Source organism: Symsagittifera roscoffensis, chromosome 3 (genome assembly GCF_963678635.1).
Source record: "Symsagittifera roscoffensis chromosome 3, txSymRosc1.1, whole genome shotgun sequence".
NCBI classification, from domain to species: domain Eukaryota; kingdom Metazoa; phylum Xenacoelomorpha; order Acoela; family Convolutidae; genus Symsagittifera; species Symsagittifera roscoffensis.
Genome location: NC_087064.1, coordinates 3,817,376 through 3,844,303, shown reverse-complemented (window position 1 = coordinate 3,844,303; position 26,928 = coordinate 3,817,376). Strand labels below are relative to the sequence as shown.

Sequence of the window (26,928 nt, the reverse complement as noted above, 5' to 3'; positions counted from 1 at the left end):
AAAGTCACTCAGACTATGTTCCTGTTGATAAGCGGAGTCCCTCAAGGATAGGTACTAGGACCATTACTGTCTGTACTGTACATTAACTCCAGGACAGACGGAATCAACTCAAAAATGTTGCTTTATGCTGATGATGAAGATGATGCAAATTTTTTAAAATCATTACAAACGTTACAAACGACGAAGAAAAAGGTAAACAGCAGAATGATCTGAATCGATTTTCACCGTGGTCCGAAAAAATTTAATGGAAATCAATCTATCGAAATTCCACAAACTAACTCTATCAGGAAGAACGAAGACGACAGAAAGAAATCATACACTGGATGGCAAAAACACCTTGCAGCAATGAAGAAAACAAGAAACAATCATTGACTCAAGACTACCACTCCGAGAACACACTGCTAAGAAACAAATTAAGCAAATAGTATAGTTGCAATTGCAGAGAAAAAATTTCGAACTTAACGGAGGAAATCATGGTGACTCTCTAGAAACTCTTGGTGAGACCTCAACTGCAATGTGCCAAACAATCGTTGTGTCCATTCATGAAAAAAGACAAGCTAGTGATTAAAAAAGTTTTGCAAAAGGCAACCAGATTAATCCTAAGCGTATGCAAATTAGCTTACTATGGAAGATCAAAAATTTTAAAACTTCCTTTCCAAGAGTACAGAAAAAACGTAGGCGTATGATAGATATGTACAAAATCTTGAACTGTGTCTATGATCTAACAGCAACTGAAGAAATTTTTAAAATAAATGAAAGAAATTCTCTGGGAAATCCGTGGAAATTGATAACAAGAAAGTCAAGAGCTTGTTTAAAAGTAGTTTCTTCGCTATAGCAAACATAAAATACTGGAACTCACTACCACAGTCTGTAATTTCCACCGTTCACATCAACGTGTTCAAATCGAGACTGGATAAACACTGGGAAAACGACATGAACGATACATCTTTTCTCGAATGACGAAATGGACGTCCACAGAAGGAGTTATTTGACAGAAGCTGAGAGTCCTATAGTTCAGAAATTACCTGTGTACCTGGGTACCTTAAACTCGAATGAACTGATCAGAATAATCGACGACATGAAGAAAGCCAGATGCCAGATAATGAAATATATTTTCGCGCTAGTACTCGATACAACTTGGAAAAAATTCTCAGCAATTACTTCGCAAAACTTTCTAAGAGAGCCCGTAATTTTTCTTTTTTACCTGTTAATGCCCGCATTGTGCCTAAAACGTCGTAATTTGTCGACGCAATTTTCCATTATAGGCTGGTCATTTGTTTCTTCCTTGTATTTAGCCATGGGGAGGGAGGAAGCGTTTATTGTGAACATTTTTCCTATATCTTTTCATCCGAGTCGCAACTTTCCTAACTGTCTCTCCGACCGTCTTTGCTCCAGTTTTATTACAAACGATATCTGTTGAATAGTCTGTTTACCTTGTTCATGAATGCATCTGTTTGATTTTTTCTGCATGGCGATTTTGTGGCTTTTGTTCCTCTTGCTAAACTTTTATCACGGCTTCCAGGTGAAGTATTTGCTCTAAAGCATTCGCTACGTTCATGTTTTTTTTCGTTAATTTTTAAAAAGGACCCGAAGCTCTAGATGTTTCCATATGTCCTAAGACTCCTCTGGAAGTGCCTTCAGCGCCAACTGCAGCAATTCACTGAGATTGGTGATCATTTTTCACCTTCCTAGGGCAATCAATGCGACGCGCGAGCCCCTTACCCGAGCAACTCTAGTATCTTACTGTGAGGCTCTCAAAAAGCTTCAACATTCTCATAAAGACTATTTCATGAGGCCTCTGGTAGGGTACTTTAAAATCAATTTCAGGTTAAAGTAGTTGAAGTGGATCTGACCGGGGATAGCTTAGAAGACAGGGAATACAGTCCGGAAGTTAGTGTAGTCACACCTAAAGAAACAGAGAGGGTGGGACACAGATCCCGCAAAAATGAACATCAACTGACGGAGCAGCTGTATGCGGAGAATGGCCCACTGTCTCTCACGAAATTGTTTGACAAAAGTCTGCTCGCGGAACTAGTAACCGAAGATAATTGAATGGATCGACTGAGAAGAGTGGTGGAGCGTAATGACAGGCAAGGATTTGAGCTAATGGGGCCATACACTAACCCTCTATGGCACCAGATGTCCGTGGTTGACGACTGTCTTCTGGTGGACAACCGATTAGCCCTACCGGATAAACTGAGACAAGCTGTGCTTCGGCGACTTCATCAGGGCCATCCCAGTCAATAGGCAATGTTAGAGGTATCAAGTTACTTATGGTGGCCACATATGCACAAAGACATAGTCAACCTGGCCGAGGAGTGTAGAAGTTGCACTCGTTATGGTAAGAACGCTATATATATAATTCCGCAAAATTCGCAAAACCACTTCCGCTGCTGACGCAGCCGGGGCAAGAATTGCAATTAGACTATGCGGGCCCACTTGAAGATCATATGGGGAAGAATATATATTTGTTGATTGCTATTGATAGATACTCTAAGTTTCCGTCAGTTAAAATCACGAACTCTACTGGGGGAAAATCAACAATAAAACTTCTTCGTACCTATATTGACACACATGGGATACCGGAGTCGATTAAAACGGATCAGTTTTCTGGGTTTAAAGGAAAGGCGATGAAAAAATTCTGCACAGAAAATATCATTACACAAAAATTCTGCCCGGTCGGTGATTATCGAGGATGCGGTTCGGTAGAGCGAACGATACAGACCATTAAACGAAGACTGGGTGTTATGCTGTTAGATGAAAACGTACAATCGATTAAACTTTGCTTAAGTACAATCATTAGGGATTTAAGATGGAATAAACAAAAAACGATAAAATTGTCACCATTTGAAGCAAACTTCGGTCGATTGCCCAAAACTTAGTTTAAAATTTTGAGAGATAAATTCCTTAAAGAGTCTGGTCGTTTAGATGAAGAACATCTGGAAAGATCTGCATTAACAGCTTCCCAATTGAAAAGACGCATAGACCAATCAAGGGATAATGTGAAAATCGTTCGGAAAGGACAAAATAGTCGTGACGTCAGTCCATTGTTTCTACGAAATACGGCCGCAGCAAAAGAACGAGCAAGAGCTAAGGAGTTGAAGCAATTACTGGAAGAAAATGCGAGATGGAACGCCACTCGGAGAGACACATCGGATTCCGAGTTGAGACGAATCGTAGATGAGACCAGCACTAAAAACCCTGAACACAGAAAAGAGTTGTTTTACTCATGGGAACGAGGATTTATCGAAGATAAACAGGGTGCAGAGACGGACAATTGGTCACGTAATTTCCTTAACAAACACAAGCAACGGAAAAGTGGAAAGGCTCTAACGATACCACTCAAAGGAGAAATTGTGTCTGAGACAGCCTCGACTGTAAAGACAGCTGCTGGTGCAGTTTATCGAACGAGTGATATTGCGAGATCCAAAGTACCCGTACCGTCTACTGCGAGCGGATCCGAAAAGAAAAGAAGCCCAACACAGGGTAGGAGCCAAGAAGTAAGCAGCAGAAGACAGTACCACAGTATGAAGAGAACGACAGTGAATCAGCGGAGGAACATGATATAAACGAGCAGTGGCAAAACGATAAAGTACCAACTGAAGACAGTAGAGCTATGGATAAATTCCAAAACTCTCCGATTATAGTAACTTCGAAGGAGACGGAGACGGGCGGTGGTCTGAGCTTAGGTGGGAAACGGAATTAGCCGAACAGAGTAGGACCATCGGTGCAGAATCAAAAAAGTAGTATGAGCAAACCTACAGCACAAGAAGCTCGAAAATTAAAAGCTGTGAAAGCAGCAGCGAAGGACCCTAAAGATCGAGATACCGTCAACCCCGATTCCCCAGCGTCATCAACTCCAAAAAAAAGTCTCAGAAAGTAAACGTTTTACTCGACAGACTAAAGAAAAAGAAATACTGGATACTTTCCAGAACAAGGATATGACACCAGAGGAGTGGGACGAGCTTGCAGAACAGGTATTGACCAGAGGTGTCCAAAACGAAGCTGAACAAATGCTCACACAACAGGCGGGCTCAACTGATAATTGTCCTCCACCAGGTTTCTCCGATGAGTCGGATAAAGAAGAAGAACAGACAACGGTGAGACGGAGCAGTAGACAGACAAAGAATCAGGGGCTAAAGAGATATGTCAGCCCAGTGTCTAATTCTGTAAAATTGATTACTTGCGAGGACGACATTACTGAGTTAAATCTGGCAACTCTCGAGGCTTATCGGACACGATTAACGACGATTAAAACTGTTGACAGTGAAGCCACGCCAAGGAACAAGACATTTGGTCTCTTGGAGCGACATTTGTTCAAACGAAGATTTGGGGCTACATCGTTGGACCTTTCTAAACCATGGAATGTCGCGAGGAAAAATTTGGAGCCGGAAAAGATAAACAAGAAGCAGAAATAGAAACTAATCAAAATCAAACATTGATATTAAACTGAGTCTAAAACTCATGTTATGTTTTTAAAATTTTATATGGTAGTATATAAAACTTTGTTGTCCTTAGGGGAATGTGGTACTGTGTAGTACTGTTGCCACAGTAACCTTGGAGAATTATCATTATTTATTAATCTGTTATCTATTGTTATTACTTATTCAAGGCCAATCTAGCAGGCCTAATGCAACAGTCATTTAGACGGTTGCGAACTAAGTTGAAGAGTGATCAACAAGATCTCTGAAAACAAAACATCATTGACCAGAGCTTAAATTAAAGAAATAACTCTTCTGTTTTTCATTAACTAACTAAGAACAAAGCATTAGATTATCACAGTGGTAAACGATCTGATCAAAAAACAGAACTCAGGTCTTTTTGACAATCCTTGAAAAAATTTTCAATTGAAAGCCTCTTGTGAAAACAAGGACTAAAAAAAGAAAAAATCTTTGAAAAAGTTCAAAATCCTTCTTAGGTTCGTTCGCAGATATTTCAACCTGATTTTTTGATTCCGGGTAAGTTCTTTTGTATCTGGAGTCTATTGAATCCAGTTCTTCAGTCAATTGTGCAATGGCTGTAAAAAATTCGAAATTGTCTATAAAAAGCGAAATTTTCTATAAAAAGCAAACCATTGCTTTTTACCCAATTTAGCATGCTCTTGTTTTTAAGCAAACAATACCCGCAGACGCGCAATAATCAATGATACAAAGATGCTTCTGCTACTTCAAATCGCTATTTTTCCCATGCTCTTTTTAACCGATTTGTTAAGCTCATCAACCCAATTTGCTTTTCTTACTATTCAAAAGATGAAAAAACCAAATTAAAAAATCAAAAAAAGAGAGAAAACTTTACGACTTTTTTTTGTTATATAGACCGGTGTGATCAGAATTTGTTTGCTAGTTTTACATTTTTTTTTCATTTTTGTGTAATCAGATAGCATAATTTTGAAGCTCGAAAAAATTTGAAATTTTGTTATATAGCTCTGATTATGAACCGAAAGCGCAGAATTATGACGCAGAATCGAAGTCGCACTTTAAAAAAATAAGCCCCCAGTCCAGCAACGAAAATGATTTTTTGAAGATGATTTTGAACACTGCTAACAAAACATTGGGATCCAGCTAGTTTCAACCCTTTAACCAGAAATCCTGTGGTGTTTTAATTTCCAATGCCACAGCATAGCATTAAGACTTGATGACAAAATTCAAAACGAAACCACTAATCAGAAACTAGTTTAAAATATCCATAAATTTCAAAAGGTTAGCCTCTACCGATGTTCAAATTCAAGAAATATCAGTCAAGGAATGAATTCACCAGTTTTAAGTAAGCATTGAAGATGTATTAACGAGCGGCAGTTTGAGCAACTATACTTGGGTAGACGCCTGTCGCCAAAAACAATTCTTGAAAAACAAGTGTTATTCTTGAAATATGAGTTTACAAAATTGCACTAGCTCTTTCGAATTTGAGCTCTCCTGTACATTTAAGAGCTTAAAACTTTAGAAAAACCCAAGATTTGAACTGAATTGACAAAAAAACGTGGCAGACAAACGATAATCAGACAAATTAAGTATTACCAGAAATAAATACTTTTTTTTACCATCCAAAACCATTTGAAAAAAATTATCAAAAAAGAACTAAAATCACAATTCAAAAATATGCAAATTGAAGAAGACTTTCAATCATAATGAAGTCCCTTGCTCTATGCTTTATCAAGTGAAACAAACGACCAAGACATTGTAGTAGGTAAACCTATATTGGAAAAAACACCACCTTGCTCTTCTAGTAACTTTGAGAGTTTTTTCTTATTAACATTTATTTCAGGAAACATTTTTTACTCAGAGTAGCACCGAAGTTTTGTATGTTTCTGATTGAATCTAAAGCCCCGCATTATAATAGAGTGAATAAGAAAGGAGAATGAAGTCTTAAGAAACATTTTAAAAAAGGTGAAAGATAACATGGAAAACTTTTGAAAAAACCTAGGTTGTTGAAACAATATTGAAACAATTTCATATGGTTGTCTCGAATGTAATAAGGCTTAATAATCAATTGCTAAGCGGCAATTAAACGGATAAAAGTTGAAGCAACCTCAGTTTAGCCAAAAACAAAATTGTTACCAAATTGAAACCAAAATTGGATCTCATATCTTTCGAAACTTCACAAACTTTCCAGCATCAAAAAAGTTAAAATAAATATCCTGGTTTTCAAATTATCGAGCAATTATCCTGACTTTCAAAAACAAAATTGACTTAATCTGTCTAAGTTGAGCTGATACTAGGCAATCGAAAAAATTGTACAAACTCGGAGTTGATGAAGTCCTTTTTTTAAAGTTTTTTTGATGTTATTTGTAGCATTCGTCGATACCTTCCTGTCGCTTCATTTTGAAGCAAACACCAAACCAAAGGAATTTTTGATTCTCCAAATACTCAAAAATTAACAGAACCTTGGCAAAAAGTTTTCGGTGACAATTCAAAGTTCCATCAGAATATAAAATTCTACAGTTCGAAAGTGCTTCTGATTGCCACTAGCTAGAAAAAATGACAATACCTCAGATTTTTAACAAAAAATTTTTACGTCCAGAGTTTCTGCCTATCTATCTCGAATTCTTAACGGTTCGATACTTCTAGGGGTTTTCGGCATCATTGTAAATCGTTGGCAATACAGTGTCGATTTTACAGTTCTGAATGAGGAGAGACTTGTATCACTGGTTCCGGCTACAAGATTTTTAACTTTGGGCAACTGACTCGAGTGGGTTTTGGGAAATTTCCGAAAAAATTTTATTTTTTAAATTGAGATCTTTGTAGCGGTCACAGTCGGGCATATGAAGTTGGATGAGTTAACAGGGTATCCATTTCAATATTTGAAGTGAGTCTGTAGCAGCAGTCAGTTTCCTTACAAAGCCACAAAAATTTTGGTGGTAGCTTCGATTTTTTTAAATAAAAGTATCCGTCATAATACAAACTGCAACCCCGTCCCCTTTTAAAAATTTCAGTTTGGCTTATTTTTTAAGAATATGATAATTCCACTTAAATGTTGATGACTGATTAGTTATTTGTGGAAAAGTGAACAAAATAAGGCGTGAAAACGGTCTAGAAAAATCTTACTTTTTCACGCCTCAAAGTTGTTACACAATTATTGAAATTGTTTATGCCAATTGGGAACTATTTTGTTTTTATGCCATTTGAGAATTATGCTATTTGGGAAGTTACCCTTTCAAATTATGCTAATATGCCTGTTGAACATAAAATCAAGATTGCGTTTCATTGCGATCAATTTTAGCTCCCTACACATTTTTGAAATCTTGTAAAACTACAGTATACACAATTAAATTCAGCTATTAATGATTATTAACCTTTTTCTATTTACATATGAACATACAGCAAAACAATTGAATTTATCAATTTTTGCGTATTTACATTTTTTTAATTTACAGATGATCACAAAACAACTTTTATACTTATATTGACTTTTGTGCCGATCTCTACATCAAACAAGTTTTGAAACAGAATTTTACAAAAAAAATCAAACCATATTACTGATCACGATTCTATAATGAAGTGTTTCGATTTTAGGCACAAAATAAGTACAAGCTAAGTCACGGGATTTTTGAATCAATCAATTAACTACACTAGCTCTTCACTTTCAACTACTTTCAGCTTTTTTGCTTCACAATTCAGTTTATTCTGAAATTAGCAAGAGTCTTCTACAAGTCCATGCCATGAGTCACTGTTTTTCTTCGTTAGAAAAAAGATACGATGAAATATTGAGCTTAAGTTTGCTGCAATGGCCACAAATCCACAATATAAGTTGAAATCTATCTGTTCACGAGGTATGTTGTCTTAATCTTCAGTTTGAATGAAGTTCTCCGATTGTCCATTTTATTTTCTCGTGTCTGTCGACTACTTAAGAGTATTCATGTTCTGTACAGAGTGTATTATTGTCTCCATTATTTGTTGGCGGTGGTTTGTGTTTGTGAGTGTAGGAGTATGTGCTTGTGGAACTGGGGCAGGAGTTTGCGATCGAAGAAGCACCTGACCTGCTGCACCCACAGTCGCAACTCCACAGGAAGAGCGGCAGAATCCAACTCGTCTTCCGTGTCTAAACGAGAACACCACTTTCAACATGAACACAAAACTCTTACACGAGCAAAGCATGATTCCCATGCAAATATGAAGTGAAAATTAAACTAATGAAACAGAGGCGAAGCTTATTATTCACAAATTATGAAATTACGGCTCTTTTTACTAATAGATCTCGCCCGAATTCATAAAAACGCTTATGGTACATTCATTTTTTGGGGAAACTTCAATGAATTGTGAAGCAACGAGAGCTGCTTGTACTCTAAGACTAAGTTTTCCTTGACAGATAGCCCAAAAGTCGTACTAAGAGACCATACAAACTAACAAGACGGCTCGTATCAGTGCAAAGCATGGACTGCCCTTTAATTGTTCTCGAACAGTTTTTGGCAAATCAAATATTGGCAAAACTTTTATTTTTAGGCTGATAACATCAAACTTTAAGTGTTAAAATTGAAATTTGGGTTATGCATTGGAATTAATAAGACGAATTAGCTTATTGCCTCAATCAAAGTTGGAACGTTTTGTAGTGCGGGATAAATCGCCATGAGTAAAACAAAAAAATAGCACTTTAGACAGATTCCTGGCAGCATGCTATAGTGGTGTTCAACCACGGCTGGGTCCTTGCAGACAGGGGATCGATTCTGTGGGAGCAAAGACTTTTATGAAATTGGTCTGAATTAAAAAAAAAACACCACGAGCATATATATTCCTCACTTTCTTCGAAAGTCGGAACAATTAATCGGCCTTTCTCCAAAACAAAATCTTTAACTCTGCCCATTTTTTCCAGGACCCATACACCTCGTAAAACTACAAATAAAACAGTTCAAAAACTGTTCACACGGCATTTTGCAAGAAAGAATTGTTTTAAAATTTTGTTCATCTGTTCGCGCTGACACTTTTTAATTCAGTTTATAACATGAAAGTCATTTTAACACAAGACGTAGCTTCGCTTCGCAAACACTAGCGAAAACACGACAAAAAGCAGCTCTAGAAAGTGCAATAAGAAAAAAGAGAAATAAGCTTCGAATTAGCAAAAATTCGATCTGCCACCTACTGCAATCAAAAGGATTTGAGTCTCATGCATTAACCACTCAGCCACGCACGCTTTAGCACCGACAAACACTAGTCAAAATTAAAGCAGCTACATAAGCTAACGAACTGGAAATGCGAATCAGCAAAAGTGGCACCACATACAAATAAACTAAATTTTGCTAGTGAAAATTTGGAATATAACGAACTGAAGGCATCCACACTAATTTTCCATGCAGCAAATCGCAAAGCATAAAGCCTCATTTTGTATTAATTATGCATTTCAAAAAATTGCGAGATAAATTGAAATAGAAAATTTTTGAAATGGAGTTTTTATTATTGTTTTTTGAAACAAACAGATTTTTCAGTTCATCTGATGAATTAACACAGGCGAAGTTGCACTTCGCATACAAAACAAAAATATGACCGATAACGCTACTGGGAAAAACTGAATGAATAAAACTTTCATTAAAACTGCTATTTTTAACATAATAGTCTGTGTTAATATCCTTAGCAATGGCTGAACTTAATAGCTGGTTATTGATCAAAATGAACAATAATATTTGCGACTTAGGTTGGAAAAATAAGAGATTTCATACTATCACACAAGCTTTGCTTGTGTAAAAATGCATCAACTATGAAAATGTATTACTATTCGAATGTCAAAGCACATGCTATCAAAAAGCTGTAAAGATGCCCCAAAGATGGCAACTATGTTTGCGACTTGGGTTAGAAAAAAAGGTTCCTAATAATACACTAAGCTGACGCTAATGTAAAGAGACTTTCATATATTGAATTTCAAAAATAATCAAAGGTGGAACAAGTAAAGAGCCTATCTCTGTCACGGTAATTGATTACTTTATTCTCGAAATCCAATATCCTAATCATAATTTGTTGGCTCAAAACTCGACTAATAAACTTTCCATTGGAATAACTTTGGGACTTCTAGGACTGATTTTGATTATGGGTGCTATGAACAATCGAAATTCACTCGAAATTTAAAATCCATATAAGCAATCTCCGTGGTAATTATAGCTGAAGACGCTCACAGAAGAGCTGAGTTTTTTTAGTATAATGAGCCTCGTTTGAAAAAAAATCGATCAATGAGGCTCCAGTATAAATGAACCAGTCAAAGTATGCACCTTCAAAAATGAGCAAAATATATACACCAGCCGAAACAGACAAACTGTGCTGAAAGAAGCTTGATTTTCGTGGCGATTACATAATTGTTATACAGTTATTAATGATGATTTCTCGGTATTTCAGGTAGTTTACAGAGGCTGGTTTATAATTCGGCTGTTTTTTTTAACACCGATGTCAACTATCATGATGTATATTCATGCCAAGAATAAGCGAAGCACTGCCGTCTCACGCTGTCATGACTCACCCTCTTCTACACGACTGAGGCCGCGCATGTATGACACTGAAATTAATACCAAATTTCTTCATTCCTAGCTATCACGGCAAATTGACCTCAAATCTCCAAATGCAAAATTATATTTCCACATTGATTTCATTTCAACAAATCAAATCACAAGCAAACGCATGCTTAGCAGAATTATGATACAAGATAGGCCGGAATTGCCCAAAAAAATGACTTCCACGCCAGGAAATTGAATTTTAGAATATTCAGCGATCAATTGCTGGACAGAACACTGCGAGAGAAGAAGTTTACCCTATCATCAGACTAACTTTCTGCATCGCGTTAAAAAAAGAATATTCACTTGAATAACAGAAACAATCACTTTAAGCCAGTTTCTTACTATTTTTAAGGCTGTTTTATATAATTTTTAAGGCTGTTTTATATATAAATAAAAAAAGTATTTTGTACCTCCTCCCCAGTCGACGAATCTTGAGCTGCGAGCGGAAGTCATGTTACTCGCTCCTCTGGTCAGAGGCCTCGATCCGAACAGGGGTTCTTCTGCTGGAACATTCTCTTCACCTAAGCACAGCACAACTTTCAAATCACAAACACAATAAACACAATGAGAAAAAAGGCCACTTATTTGAAAATTGGTTACAAATAAGAAAAAAGCAATGACCGAAAAACTTACATGACATGCGACTTCAAACTAAGACTCTCTCTGTGATTCGTTAAAGTAAAGTTTTATTATTTTATTCGAGGGCTCGCGTTCTTTGGGTCCTTAATTAAGATCACGCGCCACCTTTTCTATTGCCACGGTCTATACCACGAGTCTCTTTACTGTGCTTTTGAATAAAGCGAAGTATGTTTGAGCTCACTTACTAAACATAGCCAACAGACAGTTGGAAAAGAGTCATGAATACAAGAAAACAGAAAAAAAAACTGTTAAATTTCAAGAAAAATTTACGATTGGCGCTTTTTTGATGAAATTAACCCAAACTGAAAAAACTGGATCAATAGTTTAATGTTTTATTCCGCTGGAAAATCTGCAAATCAACTCCACTTTCGAAACTAGAACTCGATCACGTTTTTGTGGCCTTAAAAATTTTTTTACAAAAACGCGAAAACTCACATTTGAGCGAGAACAAATATTAAGACTTTTTCATGAAAAAAAGATCAAGACCTATAAGAGAGTATTCAATACGCTCAATAACGCTTAAACACTTAAAATAAAAACAAGTACATTTTTCGTATTACACAAAAGTATTGAATGAGTAATTACCTGAGCTGGGCTTGGAAGACTGTTGCATGGCTTCTTCACCGGTCACTTCCTTCTTGTCCCCACCCTGCTGTTCCACTCCACTCTCTTCCACCCCCTGATCATCCAGAACAGCCCCACTGCCCCCCACATTCTCCCCCGCATTATCAGCAGTGCCCCCACCCGCTTTCTTGTCAGCCTTGCCACGCTGCAATATTCAGTACACTAGACATTCAACATCCAGTACAGGTGATCATTGCTACTCCGATTATGTTTTAGATTATATCCGATTATGTTTTAGATGCTGAAAACCTAATCCTCAAATTTCTTCACCCTTAAGAGGAGAATCAATTGTGTGATTTAACACAATGATGAGGTTTAATGGGTAAATTTCCTTCAAGCGATACCCTATAATCTGTCGCTTTCGAATGACCGTAATAATGTCACTATTGAACTTATCTTAAGGTCTTAACAAAAACAGCTTTGAGTGAAAACAGTGTTATGTAAATCAGAATTTTTTTCACAGTTTTCCTAACGCATTAGAACAAGAGGCTTTTTTCCGCCCCCACAATTAAATTTCAACTTAACAAAACTAACTTAACTGTCATAATCTACTGAATGTTTGCAAGGAAAATAACTATTCTGAATTGTGTTTTTCAAACTTAACTGAAAAAATCACACATTAAGCTTTCATAGCATGTACAAGGTCACAGAAAATAGAACTTTTGAAATGTTGGAAAATGGAAAAGAGCCAAACAAGAAAGACTACGGATATTTCACCTCGGTGGTCGACTCGTTTCCAGCTGTGACCGGCTGAGCGCCTCCTGTTTGCGTGGCATCCTCGTTGTTATTCGCACTGGCAGTAGCTTCCTCACCATCAACAAAGCCATCTGCCTGTCACGCACATCAAATGAAACATTTAAGACCTTCAGAAGAGTAAAACAACCTGTTGTCTGTTTCTGGTTCTTTCCCATTATAACCCCCCCCCCCCCCCAAGCCTAGCAGCAAAAAAACATAGGCCTATACGCTGTATTTTTACCCTTATGTGGGCTATAATTTGCAGGAGGCTATAATTGGAAAGACCCTGTTTTCCAAGGTACGTAGTTTCTGAACGATCACCATGTGCTATTTTATGACTTAAAATTTATTGAGATCTATGAATTAAACAAAAATGTAGCATCCATCACCCTCGCAATTAAAACGAATGTTTTCTTTTCCTTTGTGAAATTTTCATTATAACAACCCAAGATCAACCTGCTATGTATTTTTTTCTTGGATAAACACGCCTACTCGCCCTACTCCCAGTTTTCACCTGACTATACTGGCTGCCGGGCGTGGCCACTGCAGTCTTCGACGGTACATCCCCAACTCCCCCCATCGGATCAATGACGTCATCTGTGAACTCACTAAACCTCCCATGAGGGGGCCAGAGTCCGGAGTCCTGTTCCAGAGTTATTTGAGGCAGACGACTCAACTCGCTTGCACCCTTGGGTTCCTTCAGAACCTCGTCTGTGACGAAGATGGTGGCGAAAGAGAGAAGACTCTCCATGAACTCCAAAAGCGTCAACTAAAACGGACAAAAATCCTCCTGTTTCTCCATAAGTTTCTCGCGTATTCAAAAAAAACTAGCTGAGAAGAACTCAACTTTTCTTTCTTCATAAAATCTAAACTTTTCAAGTGTTAACGAAAAACTACTCAAACTAACAATAGAATTCAACAATTAATGCTATTCAAAACTTGAAGATCAAACCGAGACTCACTACTCATGAAAACAATTTCAAACCACTCACCTCCAGTTCCAGATTACAATCTTCTTCGTCGTAAATTCTTCTGTCTTGTTTAGCTAGAATCTGCATTGCCACTTTGGTAGTCAATCTTTCATTCAGCAATTTGTAATCATTCATCATATGCAAAACATCACGTGCACAGATGGTCTTGTCCGCCGGGAAGTTCTTCGGAGGTACTCGGAGAGGCTTGCAGAGGAACGAGTAGATGTCGAACACTTTGGGCAGATAGTCGAAGGTTATTTTGGCCTTGACTGGGTCTGTCATGATACCGCCTTTGATCTTACAGGCGTACTTGGTCAGACGTTTCTCAAGCAACATCGACAGGCAAGAAGCCACGATGTGTTGACAGTTCCTAAAATTAGAACACGATACCCTTAAAAAATGCCCAAATAAGGGTGCCATAGTTTAGCAAGCAAAAAACCACCAGCTTGTTGATGAGTCACTATAATCTATTACCCAGACCAAAAAAATCAACTAAAAAATAAGATGTAATTCTTAACCACGGGCACAGAAACCGTTCCATGTAAAGATCTGAACATCTTGTATATTCGTCGGTTCCCTCATGAATGAATAGTCTTAACACGTGGAGGACCGACCCCCACCATTGGTCCTGCATTGAGTAGGACCGGGGGCAATTTAAAAATTCTCAACTTGTGAATAAAATGGTATTTCAACCATCATTAACCACTCACTGAGTCTTTGCATCGGGAGCGAAGACATGATACGCAGTGTAAATGAGTGAGTTGACGAAATCCAAGAACAGCATCCTCGCATTGGGCTGGTGGGGGTTGGTGAATTGTGTTGAAGCACCATCCTCCCCACCTCCTTCCACAACTGGAGGGGGAGGGGGAACTCCGTCTACGTTCAACTCAATATTCGCACCTAAAAAATTCATGTTAAATCGTATCCATTAAATTTCAATTTGGGAGCCTTCATGTTCAAACGTCTTCACTATGTGGTTTTCTAGACAAGGAATTGCATTTATAAAACAAGGGTAGCCGGTTACTGTGCAAATAGCACAGAATATTACGACCATAGTCTTAGAAAAAAAAAACATTTTTTTTTTCAAATTAGCGTAGTTTTTTTCTTGGGAAAAAATAGAAATTAGGCATTTTCGACAGTCAAACAGTCACTGACAAATAGACTAGCTAGAAAACCGTTTTTGTTAAGAAAAAGACAGGAACAAAATTTTCAAAAATGTCAATGATTCCCAAAATGGCGCAAAAAAACTCCAAAAACTAACTTTGCTCGAGTAAAACTAATTTTCACGGCTTGAATTAAGCTCAAATAGACTATTGTAAGCATGCACGCTGACCAGATTAGCTTGAAATTAAACCAAAAATCAAAAATTTCAAACCGGTTTTTCTCGGTAGAGAAAAATGTTCTAAATTTTAAATGTTCGAATCACGACTGAAAGGGCGGCTTTATTATGATATAAAACTCGACCCAACCCGATGATTATTTGTGGCACCTGATTTTGCGTGAAAACAAAACTAAAACACCCCCCGAATACAAATTTCCTCCCATTTTTCAAATGGTTGGAACAAAAATACCGATAATTTAGGGATTATCTTACCTTGTTAGTTTATAGAAAAAATCTAATTGAAACAACATTTCTCACATTTCAGAAAATAAGGTTAAGGTTGTTTTAGAAATGGTTCCTTTCGTGGATCAAAAAGTTTCTTTTACAATTTTATTTGATGAAACAGTTGAAAAGTTGAACTGACCAACAAGTCTGTCTAGCTCGACCAGAGTGACTTCGTGCTCGTTGATTCTGCAGTCCTTCAGCAGCTGCCAAAACTGCAGCTTCTCCATCACAAATGTGTTGTCCTCTGCCGCTGCCGATGAGCCCTGGGGGTGGGGCTGCCCAGCTGCGCCTCCGCCTTGGGACAGTCGAGTAGCTATACTCTCCTTGCAGAGTTTGGCGTAGAATGCGTATATTTTGCGAAGGAGAGATACGTTGCGAATCACACAGAATTTGATCTGCAGATAAATAGAGTTTTTGACATATATGGAATATTTCAGTGGTGTATGTGACAATTGTTGGTAACAAAAAATCATTAAAGTTGTAAGGTACAACCTTTTCGGAGCTCTTTGAGCCTAAGTACACATTGGAGTCCCGGAATCGCATGATTAATTGCTACTCCAAGCAAATTTAAAAAAATTTTGTCCGCCTGATCTTTAATTGAGCTAATTAGGTATGAAGCGAATTAAAATAGCTTTCGTATTGTCAGCGAAAAAATGAAACCAGGTAAGCACATTACTTAACAGTCTCTCCCTTTCCAAATTATGTATTGAGCTCATCGCGAATTAAATGGCTACCAAAACTAAACGGTCAATATATCTACCAACTTCACTACCAATAAAATTGGATTTTCACATGAGAGCCTTCGGTTTTACAAGGTAATGGGTTTGAAAAATGTAATTAGAGAACATGTCAATATTCATCATAACCCAATAGTGAGTAATAAGATCGGGCAACTAATTAACAAGTGGAGAGTAACCTGCATCTGTTCTTCCTCTCTCGTTTGTGCGGGCAGAGTGTCCAGGATGGAGTCCAGACTGAGGGCGAAACTGGACTGCAACTGGCTACTCTGACTCGACACACTCCCGTCAGACTTGATCGACACTTGGTCATCTGAAAGTATTCACAGATTTATACACAGAATTATTCGCCAAAAAAATTGGTCGCGTGGATAAGGCGTGCGAATTTCAACAAGGTCAAGAATTCGAATTACACTTCGCACCCGGTCCGAGGGTTCCCTATGTCATTGTCCTCCTCGAGTTTGCAACAACTATGGCAAAATGTACCGCACGCGCTTTTAAAATCAATGCTTGATAAAAAACTTATTGACTTTCTTGAATTTTTTGAAAGACTTCCGTAAAAAATTACATCACTTAAATATTATGCTTTGATCAACTTAAAAAGCCTGGTTTCGTTGATTTCGTTCAACCAATCTTCGAAAAATACGTTCATTAACACTTAACATACGTAAAATCCCGATTCAAATACTACGCTTTGGTCAACTTAAACTGCATGGTTCGGCAGATTTCGCTCAATCAATCTTCAAATACTATATTTATAAATTCTCGCTTGGACATTTTGCATACAACTATACACAAGCTTTGCACTTATCGGCAGAGCTGCATTTCACATATACAATCAAAAATATGGCAAAAGCTCTCAAAGTTCAACAAATAAGAAAATAGGCCTTTCACGAAATACGTTACCAACAGAAAAAAGCGGTAATGAGCACAAAAAAAATTAAGAATGAAAACCATAATTGAAATTTTTTTGATTAAAAATTCAATTTGACACAATCGGATCGATCAGGACGAAATTTCGAAAACTAAAGCACCATTTTTCGCGCTATTGCTACTTTTAGGTTGGATAGCATAATGGTTCTTCGTATTAGATACAAAGAAGGATAGCCAGTTGCTGTGCAAGTAGCACAGCATGTTTCGACATAAAAAAAACTTCAAAAAGTACTTTCTGTACTACAGTTTTCTTTTTTTTTCAAAACTGGAGTCGCTTGTATGCGTAGTGTAATGAACGAACTATACAAATACGTAGAAAATTAGTGAATTAAGCATAATCGACATCACTGATTGCACAAAAAAAGTTTTGCCCAAAAACTTTGAAAGTTTAAAGAAACACTTCATTGTCAAGAACACGCGAAATGAAGCTTCCAAAACCAGTTTTTCTTTTAGTAAAATCAAGTTTTCCTGGCCTAAATAACCATTGTTTATAAAACGAACGTTACTCGATGGCTTTACATGCGCGAAAGTAGACTAAGACTCAAAAATATCAAACCTGTTTTCCTCGATACTGGGAAATTTTTAAATTTGGTTCGAATTACGACTAAAATGTCTGAATATTTTTAATCACTCGACGCTTTCCAACGATTATTTGTGGTAAATCATTTTATGTGGGAAACAAAAGAAACAAAAACAACAACACACCCGACGACAAAAGGTTGAAACAATAACTCAAATCAGTTTCGGGTATTTGCACTTGAAATCTTAAGATATAAACTGAAACGAAGGCAAAGCTTCAGCTTCGCCTACCGATTCAAAAGTGCCACCAAAAGTATCACTTGTGTTTGCGACATATGTTCTGACATAAGAATTTCTGACTATCAACTGCCGATAATCTTATAAGAAAATATTTTTCATGAACTAAGAAAAGTTCGATGAAATCTTTTTTTAGCTATTTCGATAATTTTACAGCCCTGCTCACATTCACCAGTACATTAGTCCCCTCTCTGACAACAAACATATGATTGGATCACAAGTACATCAGCCTTGAACGAGGTGTAACAACGCAGCTTTAGACGCACTTTGTGTAACGCACTTATTTTAAGTAACGCACTTAGCAATGAAATCGCCGCTGTTGTAAACATCGCATTCTGATATTCAATTCTTGCTGTTTCAACTAACGCATCAACTTTGCTATGAAAATACCGGTTATGGTAACATCGCATACAGTACTGACCTGTAAAGTTGACCCTAGATCCCGTCCCACTTTTGGGCCTCTGCTGCTTGGAGCCGGGAAGCTGGTCTATCTCTGGGGTTGCAGCCTGTCCGATGTCCAGCTCCGGGTTGTCCACCATTTTGTCCATGTTGAACTCGCCTTCCAGCACCCGCCCTGTTCTGAATGTGATCACACCCTGCGATAAACAGTTACATCCAGTTAAAGCCTCACTTCAACTCGAGATCAACTCATTTCAATTTGATCAGTAATTTAATTTATTCAAACTTTCATATTAGGCATTAATGTGATTTTGCCACATTTTTCTATGAAATCCAACTGTTAAAACATTTGGATTTCAAAGTTTTAGAAAATTCAGAGAAGGAAGTTCCGCTTTTTGATGAATAAAAATTCTTTTAGAATTAGAATTCTTTTACAAATTTTTGAATTGTTGGAAATTTCATTCCTGTTAGAGACCATTTTTTTTCGAGCTTCAATTTATGTTCATTTACATAACTGAAAAATGCGCAACTACTTTGGTACCAGACTTGATTGTACATACAAATTTTGCGAAAGAGCACAATATTGGAATTTAAACTTTGAAACCCCGACATCTGAATAAATCCTTCTACCTCAATAACCGAAGCTATATAGTAAAGTCAAAATGAGTTTCTAAAATATAACTCACCCCCGGGCCGTGTTTGAGATTGTTGTTCCAGGGGCCTCTGTACCTGGACCCATTGGCGTAGATGAAGGTACCCATTCCATGTCTGGCTCCCTTGTACCACTGGCCGTAGTACCTATTCCTCTGGGGATACTGGGAGTCGGGAAGTCTTCGCAGGTACCACGTATACTCTCCATCGCCATGCTATAGCAACAAAAAGAAAACTAAACAAGGATAGCCCGTTGCTGTGCAAGTAGCACAGAATGTTACGACCATATTCTTAAAAAATACAAAAAAAAAATTTCAATCAATTTCAAATTAGTGCCGTTTTTGTGCACGGTATGATAAAATGATCTGACGAAAACCTGAAACTTAGGCACTTTCGACAGCAAAACTAAATAGGCAACTTGGGCAACAGTTTTCATCTCACAACCACACACAAAAGCAAATCACAAAAAAAAATCATTACAAATTCAAAAAATGATCCAACTTTTTTCATTGATTTTTTTCCCCAAAATGGCGCAAAAAACTTCATTTTTTTACTGGGTTAAAATTAAAGTTTCAAGGCTTATCCTTTAGTAAGAAGTTCATTTGCTTTACTCGCTCGAAATTTAACGAAAACTGGTTTTTCTCGACACTGGAACAACTTTTGGAAAATTTTAAATGTCGTTCGAATCAGGGCTGAAAGGGCTTTAAAATGATATATATGTCGACTCATCTAATTCGCTAAATTGAATCGTTTTGGAAGCTAACTTAGCTGCAAAATTACTAATTTGGGACTAGTAAAATGAGTATACGTGACATTGAGACTACATTATTTTTTAAATCGAAAACTGGGAAACTATGACGAACTAAATTGATTTGAGTGTGAAAAATAAGGCGTATTCAGCCAATTTAACTATAAGCCGATGAACTCAAACGTAAAAAAAAGAAGGCCGAGGCCACTAAGTATAAAAACAATCTAAAAAGAATGTTTCGAGAAACAAAACCTATAGTGATAAGTCAGCATTCCGAAATATCTATTATACGCTACCTAAGCCGCCAAAAATTGTGAAGACAATCATTGAAATAAAAACAAAAGCAAAAGAATCTAATTTATTCCATAAAACTGCGCAATAAAAAACGTTTGAGCCGATAACACATTTGCCAACCCATTCAAGCCAAATAAATCGTTTGAGCAAGCAAAACAGTAACGTAAAGCAGGAAAAATAAATACAAAATCAGAAGGCTGCTTTAACCAAAAGAGGTTTGCATTGTTTGGAAATTCATCTGACAAAAAATAAGCAGACAACCAATAGACACATAATCAAATTTCTTTGCCTAAGTCGTCAAGCATGGATGTCACGCTTCTCCACGCTAAACAGGTCAAATGGTACCTCGAACTAGATGTACTATCAAAGTAGACTGAGCAAATGTTTCAAGGATTTTGTTGAACATGTTGTCCACCCAAAAATTTCTACATTACGAGTTTGTAACGCTTGTTCAGCACAAGACTAGAAACCATTACAGGCCGGGTTATGGCTGCTGAGTATTTACGCGGCCCCGAGTTTCTGGTTCAAGCCATTACAGGTCGGAGTGTGGATGATTACTGTTTAAAGTAGTATAAATTTCAAACTTTTTAAGTTCCAAGCACTCTCGAAGTGTGCAGGCACTTGTGATTCGGGTCGGTGTTTTTCCAGCTAGTTTTGACTACCTGAGGGAAACTCCTAGCACGGCAAGTGTGGTATCATATATAAAAGCCTTTTCATCGGTCGCGATTCAAATTCTTAAGAAATTTCGAAAAAGTCCTCATAGTCTTGAGAAAAATTTGTCTAAAAATTTTTCAATAATATATTTGAATAAGCCCAAAATTTATGAGAGGCTGACACCTGACCTCCTTCTACACTTTAACCTTTATTTTAGTTATAGAAATTTAACATCATTTAGGTCAAATCACTTCTTATTTCCAAAGTTTTCGATCGAATTCAGTTACCCTTAAGTACAGAATCAACCGGAGTTTAAAAAATGAAATAAAAACTTTTCTTTAATCTTCTTACTTCTTTCTGTAGTTGTGAGTTACCTGTCTCAGCTGGGTCCGAACATTCTGCATTCTGTCTTGCATATGATCAAAAAACTCCAATGATATTGCAACCAATGATATAATATTATTTTCTTGCTCAATTAAATTCAATCAAAAACAATGAAACAACAATTGATATTGGGTTATTACCTTACTAAGCATTCCAAATTTCAAAACAATCGGACAATATTATTGTTAACTTTCACTGAAATAACTATCGGTAAAAATTACAATCACAGGTGGGGCGGAGAGGTAAAAGATCCGACGCAACCTCTACAAAAAATAACACACCTGCAATCCATCCTCCCACTCTCCCTCGTAGAGTGCATTGTTGTGGTCGAGCCACTGCATCCTACCGTAGCCATGTCTCTTGTCTCTGTACCACATTCCATCGTACACATTCCCACTCGCATATCTTCTCACCCCTCGTCCATTCTTCATGTTGAGGAACCACTCGCCCTCGTAAAAACTCTGCTGGGCCGGATCGTAATACAGAATACCCTGCAATATATAAAGGATCGACAGTGAAATGGTTAAGGTCTCTATCTCTCAGTCGATAGATAGGTGGTTCCAGGCCCGCAATGTTCCATGGTTGTTCGGGTGAAGCAACATTACCCAGCTCAGGAAATTAAGCAGCAAAAAAAATTATAACCACGGGCATAGCTCATGACTGAACAGCTCATACGTTGGTATTTCCCTGGTGGATATATGTAGTCTTTATCTTAGAGGAGACATTGTTTTGGATCAATTAAACAAAAATAACATTAACACGGACCCAACTCTTAAACAAAAAGAGGCGGATCTAAGATTTTCTCCCAGAATTTCAAAAAATTTTCGTCTTCCTTTTTTTAGGTCGACGAAATTGATTTTCCGAGCTCTCCCAAAGCACTTAAAAGACACTGTTTTCTCCGCTGCAGGTCCAATTTTGAAAAAAAAAACCGTTTTTAGGCACTTTTTGAAAAATTTTGACCAAAAATAACTTTTTTTAGGCTCTCACTCCCCGTTCAAAATCAATATAATTTGGCGCCAAAGGCGCCTTAGAAACATTTTAGTGTCCGTCAGTCAAAAATTTATATCTCAAAATAGTACAAAGGTGGGACCCTTTGGGTCGGCAGGTGGTCGAATCCCTGGGAGGGGGGAGAGTCCCCCCCCCCCCCCTAAATCCGCCCCTGATTAAGAACTATATAAGAGAAAACAACTTCGTTCTTTTACATTTCATAACGAAAATTGAAACCAGCGACTCTTACCTCTCCGTGCCTTTTGCCTTTGTGCCACTGTCCCGAGTAGCAGAGTCCCCTCTCCGGACAAGTGTAAGTCCCATTTCCATGTCTCAGTCCATTCAACACATCGCCCTCGTAAGTGCTAGAAAATAAAACAGCCCATTATATTTTTCGTCCATTTGCCTATAAGCCAACAGTTAACTATTCTAAATGATCTAAACAAGTATTAATACATAACATACGAAACGCATGCAGTAATACGGCTACAAATTCAACTTTTTCATCCTATTATAATTTAAAAATGCTCCAAAATCAGCCTTTCTAATGCCATTCATATATTTCAATCAATTTCGATTTTTTCTTAGAAAAACCGCCCACCCCCTCCCCCCTCTTGAGAAAATTCTAGGTCCACCCCTGATTAGAATAGTCGTGTATACTTGCCTTCCGTCAGTCCAGCGGTAGAAGCCCTTTCCCGTGATGTGGTTGAGCGTGAAGTCTCCCTCGTAGCGGATGCCATCCTCCCACACATACTCGCCCTTGCCATGCATCTTGCCCTGGTAGAACTCACCCTAAACACAAGTCACAAATTACGATGACAAATTCAATCCAATGTAAATTAACCAGCAGTAACGCATATCACCACCCTAAACACAAATCCACAACACAGTCACAGATTGCGATAAAAACAATTCAAAATTCAACTCAGTGGAGACGAACACGCAGTAACGTATATGAGTTATCTAGGTTTAATTTTCCTATCGAGATATACTTAAGGGGGCAATATTGTAAGTCTTTATATCACTATATTTTAGCGACTTGCCTTGTAGGTGTGTCCTCCGACGAACTTTGCTTCTCCATATCCGTGATACAACCCCATTTCTTTATCACCCACATACCTGTACAATACAGTTTGCGGCGCAAATGACTTCTGTCTATTTCAGGGTCTTTATAGTGCTCTGGGAGAGCTCGGAAAACCAATTTGGTCGACCCAAAAATCCCAAGACAAATCAAAGAAATCTATTGGTGCATTTTTTCAGATTAAGTCAAATAATTGACAGGGGAAAATTTCAATAGTAATTGCCAGGGAAAATTTTCAAATGTCTGTTTTAACTGACTCTATATTCCTGTATTCATATTCTGTTTTCGGTAACTTTTTAGCGTTTTAAAAACTAATCTTTAAATCCAAACATTAAGTAATGCATGCAATCATGGCTTTTTTGAGGGACTTAAATTTTCTTTATAATCAAGATCCTCATCATCCTTGAAGGTTGGTCCAAGTTTTTTATCCCGTGAAATTGCTTTCTCGGATCAAACTTAATTCCCGTGGTCTACTCTTTAAATACGACTTCAACCCTCAACATGGTCTGTTTACTGTCTCGACAGTCCAATTAAACAAAAACATAGAAGAGAATGAACTTACTCTTCCACGATGAGTTTAGTCAGTACTGGCTCCTCGAACATCTTCTGCTCCACCACTTTGGACTGCGTCATCTGAACAGACAAGCTATCAATCAACCGAAATAATTGACAGGGTGAAACGATGAGGGGGTGCATTCGGTTTTTAGGGCATGAGCCATTCATCTTCCCACAAAGGGCAATAACTCACGAATTTTGAATTATAAAATTCTAGCTTTTGATCGAATCATGAAATTCAATTAAATACTAGAATATAGCAAGGTGACAAGGGGAAGGTTGAAGAGGAAAACAACCTCAGCCACAGATTCTGATTTCTAACAGCTTTCACAACTAACTATTGATCAACTATTATTGACAAGAAGAAGTGGCTTTCTTGAACTCCAGTGTTAATACATCCAAGAATTGGCATTAAAAAAATTTAAGAAGTGCTTAGAAACACGCTTCCATCGCGTTCTCGCAAATTGATTGCACTTTATTTGTAAAAGCCATTAATTTAACAATTGATCGAATCTAATTTGCAACAAGACTGCTTGTATCAGGGCAAAGCCCTGAATGTTCCGACTGCCTTTTAAGGTTTATGGAGCAAAAATAACATATATATCATTAACAAAATAGATGTTATAAAAAATGAAAATTTTTATCTAAAATTTGAAATTTTTTAAAATGAAAATCATCCCCCCACGCGCCATATAAACTAAAAAAAAATAGATTTCGCTCCGAGTAACAAATCAATTATGGCAAATAAGCTTCCTTCAACCAATTTGGAACGATTTCTAAGACGGATTAAATCTTCGCTTACACATTAATAGCGCAAAATATACCGCCCGTTAATTGTCCCAAATTGCCCAAAATGGTAAACCTTAAACCCTCATAACTGAACAAAAAATGATCACAGGTGAAATATCTTTTCAAATTTAAGCTCAGGATAATACCTTTTGAATGATAAAAAAAATTCCGTCAAAAATGGCTAGTTAAAAAGTCGAAATTTGCTGAAGAAAAAACCCACCCCGAGCACAAATATTCCGTTACTTTCGTATCGAAAGTTGGAACAATCATTTATTTTATTAATAATTATATAAGTTAAAAAATCATGGTCAATAGCGTCATCCATGACAATTAGATAGACCAACATACCTCTGGCATTGTACCTCCCCCCAGAGTGTTGTCAGCCCCATCCACCTGATCCCCTCCCCCGCCTGACTGTGGATTGAGGAGTCCAGCACTTCCGCCCCTTCCCCCCTCGTGACTGTTGTCTGTAGTCTGTTTCTCAGCAGTGGTCCCAAGTGACTTCTGTGAGTCGGCAGACTGCCGATCTTTCTTCTTCTTACCCCCCTTTTCTTTGGCCATAGCTGAGTCTGAAAAGCCATGGGAACAAATATATAAATGATGAATGTAGCTTTTAACTATCCTGATCTCGTTACCTATCCTTTCAAAGTTCAGTGCAGTTATTCTAATTAGAAAAAGGTTTGAAAATATACTCTGTAACTTTGATAAATTAATTCTTCTTCTTCTTCGTTTTTAAGCACTTCTTACGCCTCTGGTGTCAGCGACAAATTTCATCCCCCAAAGAAAATTTTTCCGACCTTTTTTAGAGTCGACCATATTGATTTTCCGACCTTGATTTCTTACGGTGAACTCAATTGGTCTTGAATGAAGTTCATTTTGAAGTAAAAAATTTAAAGAAAAATAATTGCCAAAGAGATATATTAAGCATAGTAACGAAACTTCCCAAGCCAATAATTTTCGAGCAGACACCAGTTAAGCCATTTAAATGTCATTTAAAATTTGACTGTTCTATAAGTTTTGAGTTCTCCTCGAAACACATGCGCACAGGATACTTTTTCCGTCCCCAAGTGGAATGAACCTTTTAAACGAATGAAATATGAAAAAAGTGAAGTCGGAGTAGTTTAATTTGCAGCCAAGATTTTAAAAAATGAAAAAATTGTGGAATGCAAACATGCCCAAAAAATGAAGGATGGCTGACAAAATAACAAGAGCCTATTAAAAGGCTTAAGTGATTTGGTTAAACAAGTTGTATGCAACAGAGTTGTTTGCAAAAAAGTGCATGTCCTGTTTGACAGCGCTTGCTTATTGCAAGGGTATGACACATATGACACATAGTCAAAGCTAACAGAGCAAGCTAACGAAATGAAAATAAGACGCAATTAACAAAATCGAAAATATATGTATTAAGCGAAAAAAAATAAGGATAGTCAAGAAACACACTTAACAGCACCAAATAATTATTTAATTTTTAAGTAGCAGCCACTAAACTGACAATGCGTAAATTGCACTAAGAACACGTCTAAGCCGCTCATTGCGCCGAAAACAAAAAATTGCCATAAAAATTGTTGACAAAATAATTTTGAGCAACCCAGTTTTAACACTTTTGCAAGATAAACAATCTGAAACTTTAAATCATTCTTTTTTCGACCTTGAAGCGACACAAATCAAGGTAACTAAACCGAAAAACATAAACCGCAAACATCTAGGCCGAATGAAGCTTCTAAGAAAAAAAAGCAAAAAAAGAAATGTAAAAAGTCAGGGCTATTCATTTTACAAACTACAGGAATACATCAAAAAATATCGTATCTACGACAATAAATTGGTAGCCACACAAGAAATCTCTACAATGTGGCAACTAAGCCTTGAAAACAAAAGCAGACAAACATAAATCCGAGAATTCAATTTTTCCCGGATATTTTTAAAATAAAATTTCATGCCTAAGAAAACAAGGTACGAATGTGACTCAAATCCCAGAGCTTAGGGTACAAAGACAACCGCGTTACCTTTAGGACAAGTAGGAAGCAGTCGCGTAGTTACTAAGATTCACTAATGAAGTAACTTCAATTTCAATTTTAGATGTAAAAATTGTTTACGGGAAAAAAGTCAAGTTCCCCCCACAATCTTGGTTTGCATAGGCTCCTTTGAAAACAAATTTGAGATATAATATTCTGTCCAGTTGCTGTAATATCATACATATTTTTTTTTCCACTTTTTTAGAGGCCAATATTCAATAGTGCCTAAAGTGAGTTATTATTGTTCCGACCATTGAAAATGGTGAGGAAAATTGTATTCGGATGTTTAAAGTTTTTTTTTTATTTTTTTTCCAGGCCAAATTAAGTAGCACAATTTATCATCGTAC

At 37.2% G+C, this 26,928-nt stretch overlaps 1 protein-coding gene across 2 annotated transcripts; it reads right to left on the bottom strand.

Annotated features, from left to right (window-relative positions):
* Positions 1-7,783: 7,783 nt before the first annotated feature.
* Positions 7,784-25,134, bottom strand: LOC134841225 (radial spoke head 10 homolog B-like). Of its 2 annotated transcripts, XM_063857069.1 has the most exons (18): positions 24,918-25,134; positions 23,788-23,858; positions 23,188-23,263; positions 22,809-22,936; positions 22,395-22,509; positions 21,439-21,648; positions 19,113-19,292; positions 18,449-18,623; positions 16,458-16,591; positions 15,681-15,936; positions 14,646-14,835; positions 13,957-14,305; positions 13,479-13,733; positions 12,947-13,060; positions 12,191-12,374; positions 11,377-11,487; positions 10,933-10,968; positions 7,784-8,535 (listed from the first exon to the last, which is right to left on the bottom strand). In XM_063857069.1, exons 1-18 carry the CDS (start codon positions 25,128-25,130, stop codon positions 8,384-8,386), a joined length of 2,949 nt encoding a protein of 982 aa, XP_063713139.1. In that variant the 5' UTR covers positions 25,131-25,134; the 3' UTR covers positions 7,784-8,383. The 2 variants fall into 2 exon arrangements, with proteins under 2 accessions (XP_063713139.1, XP_063713140.1); XM_063857070.1 differs by lacking the exon at positions 10,933-10,968 and having other exon boundaries at positions 7,785-8,535.
* Between the last annotated feature and the right edge of the window lie 1,794 nt (positions 25,135-26,928).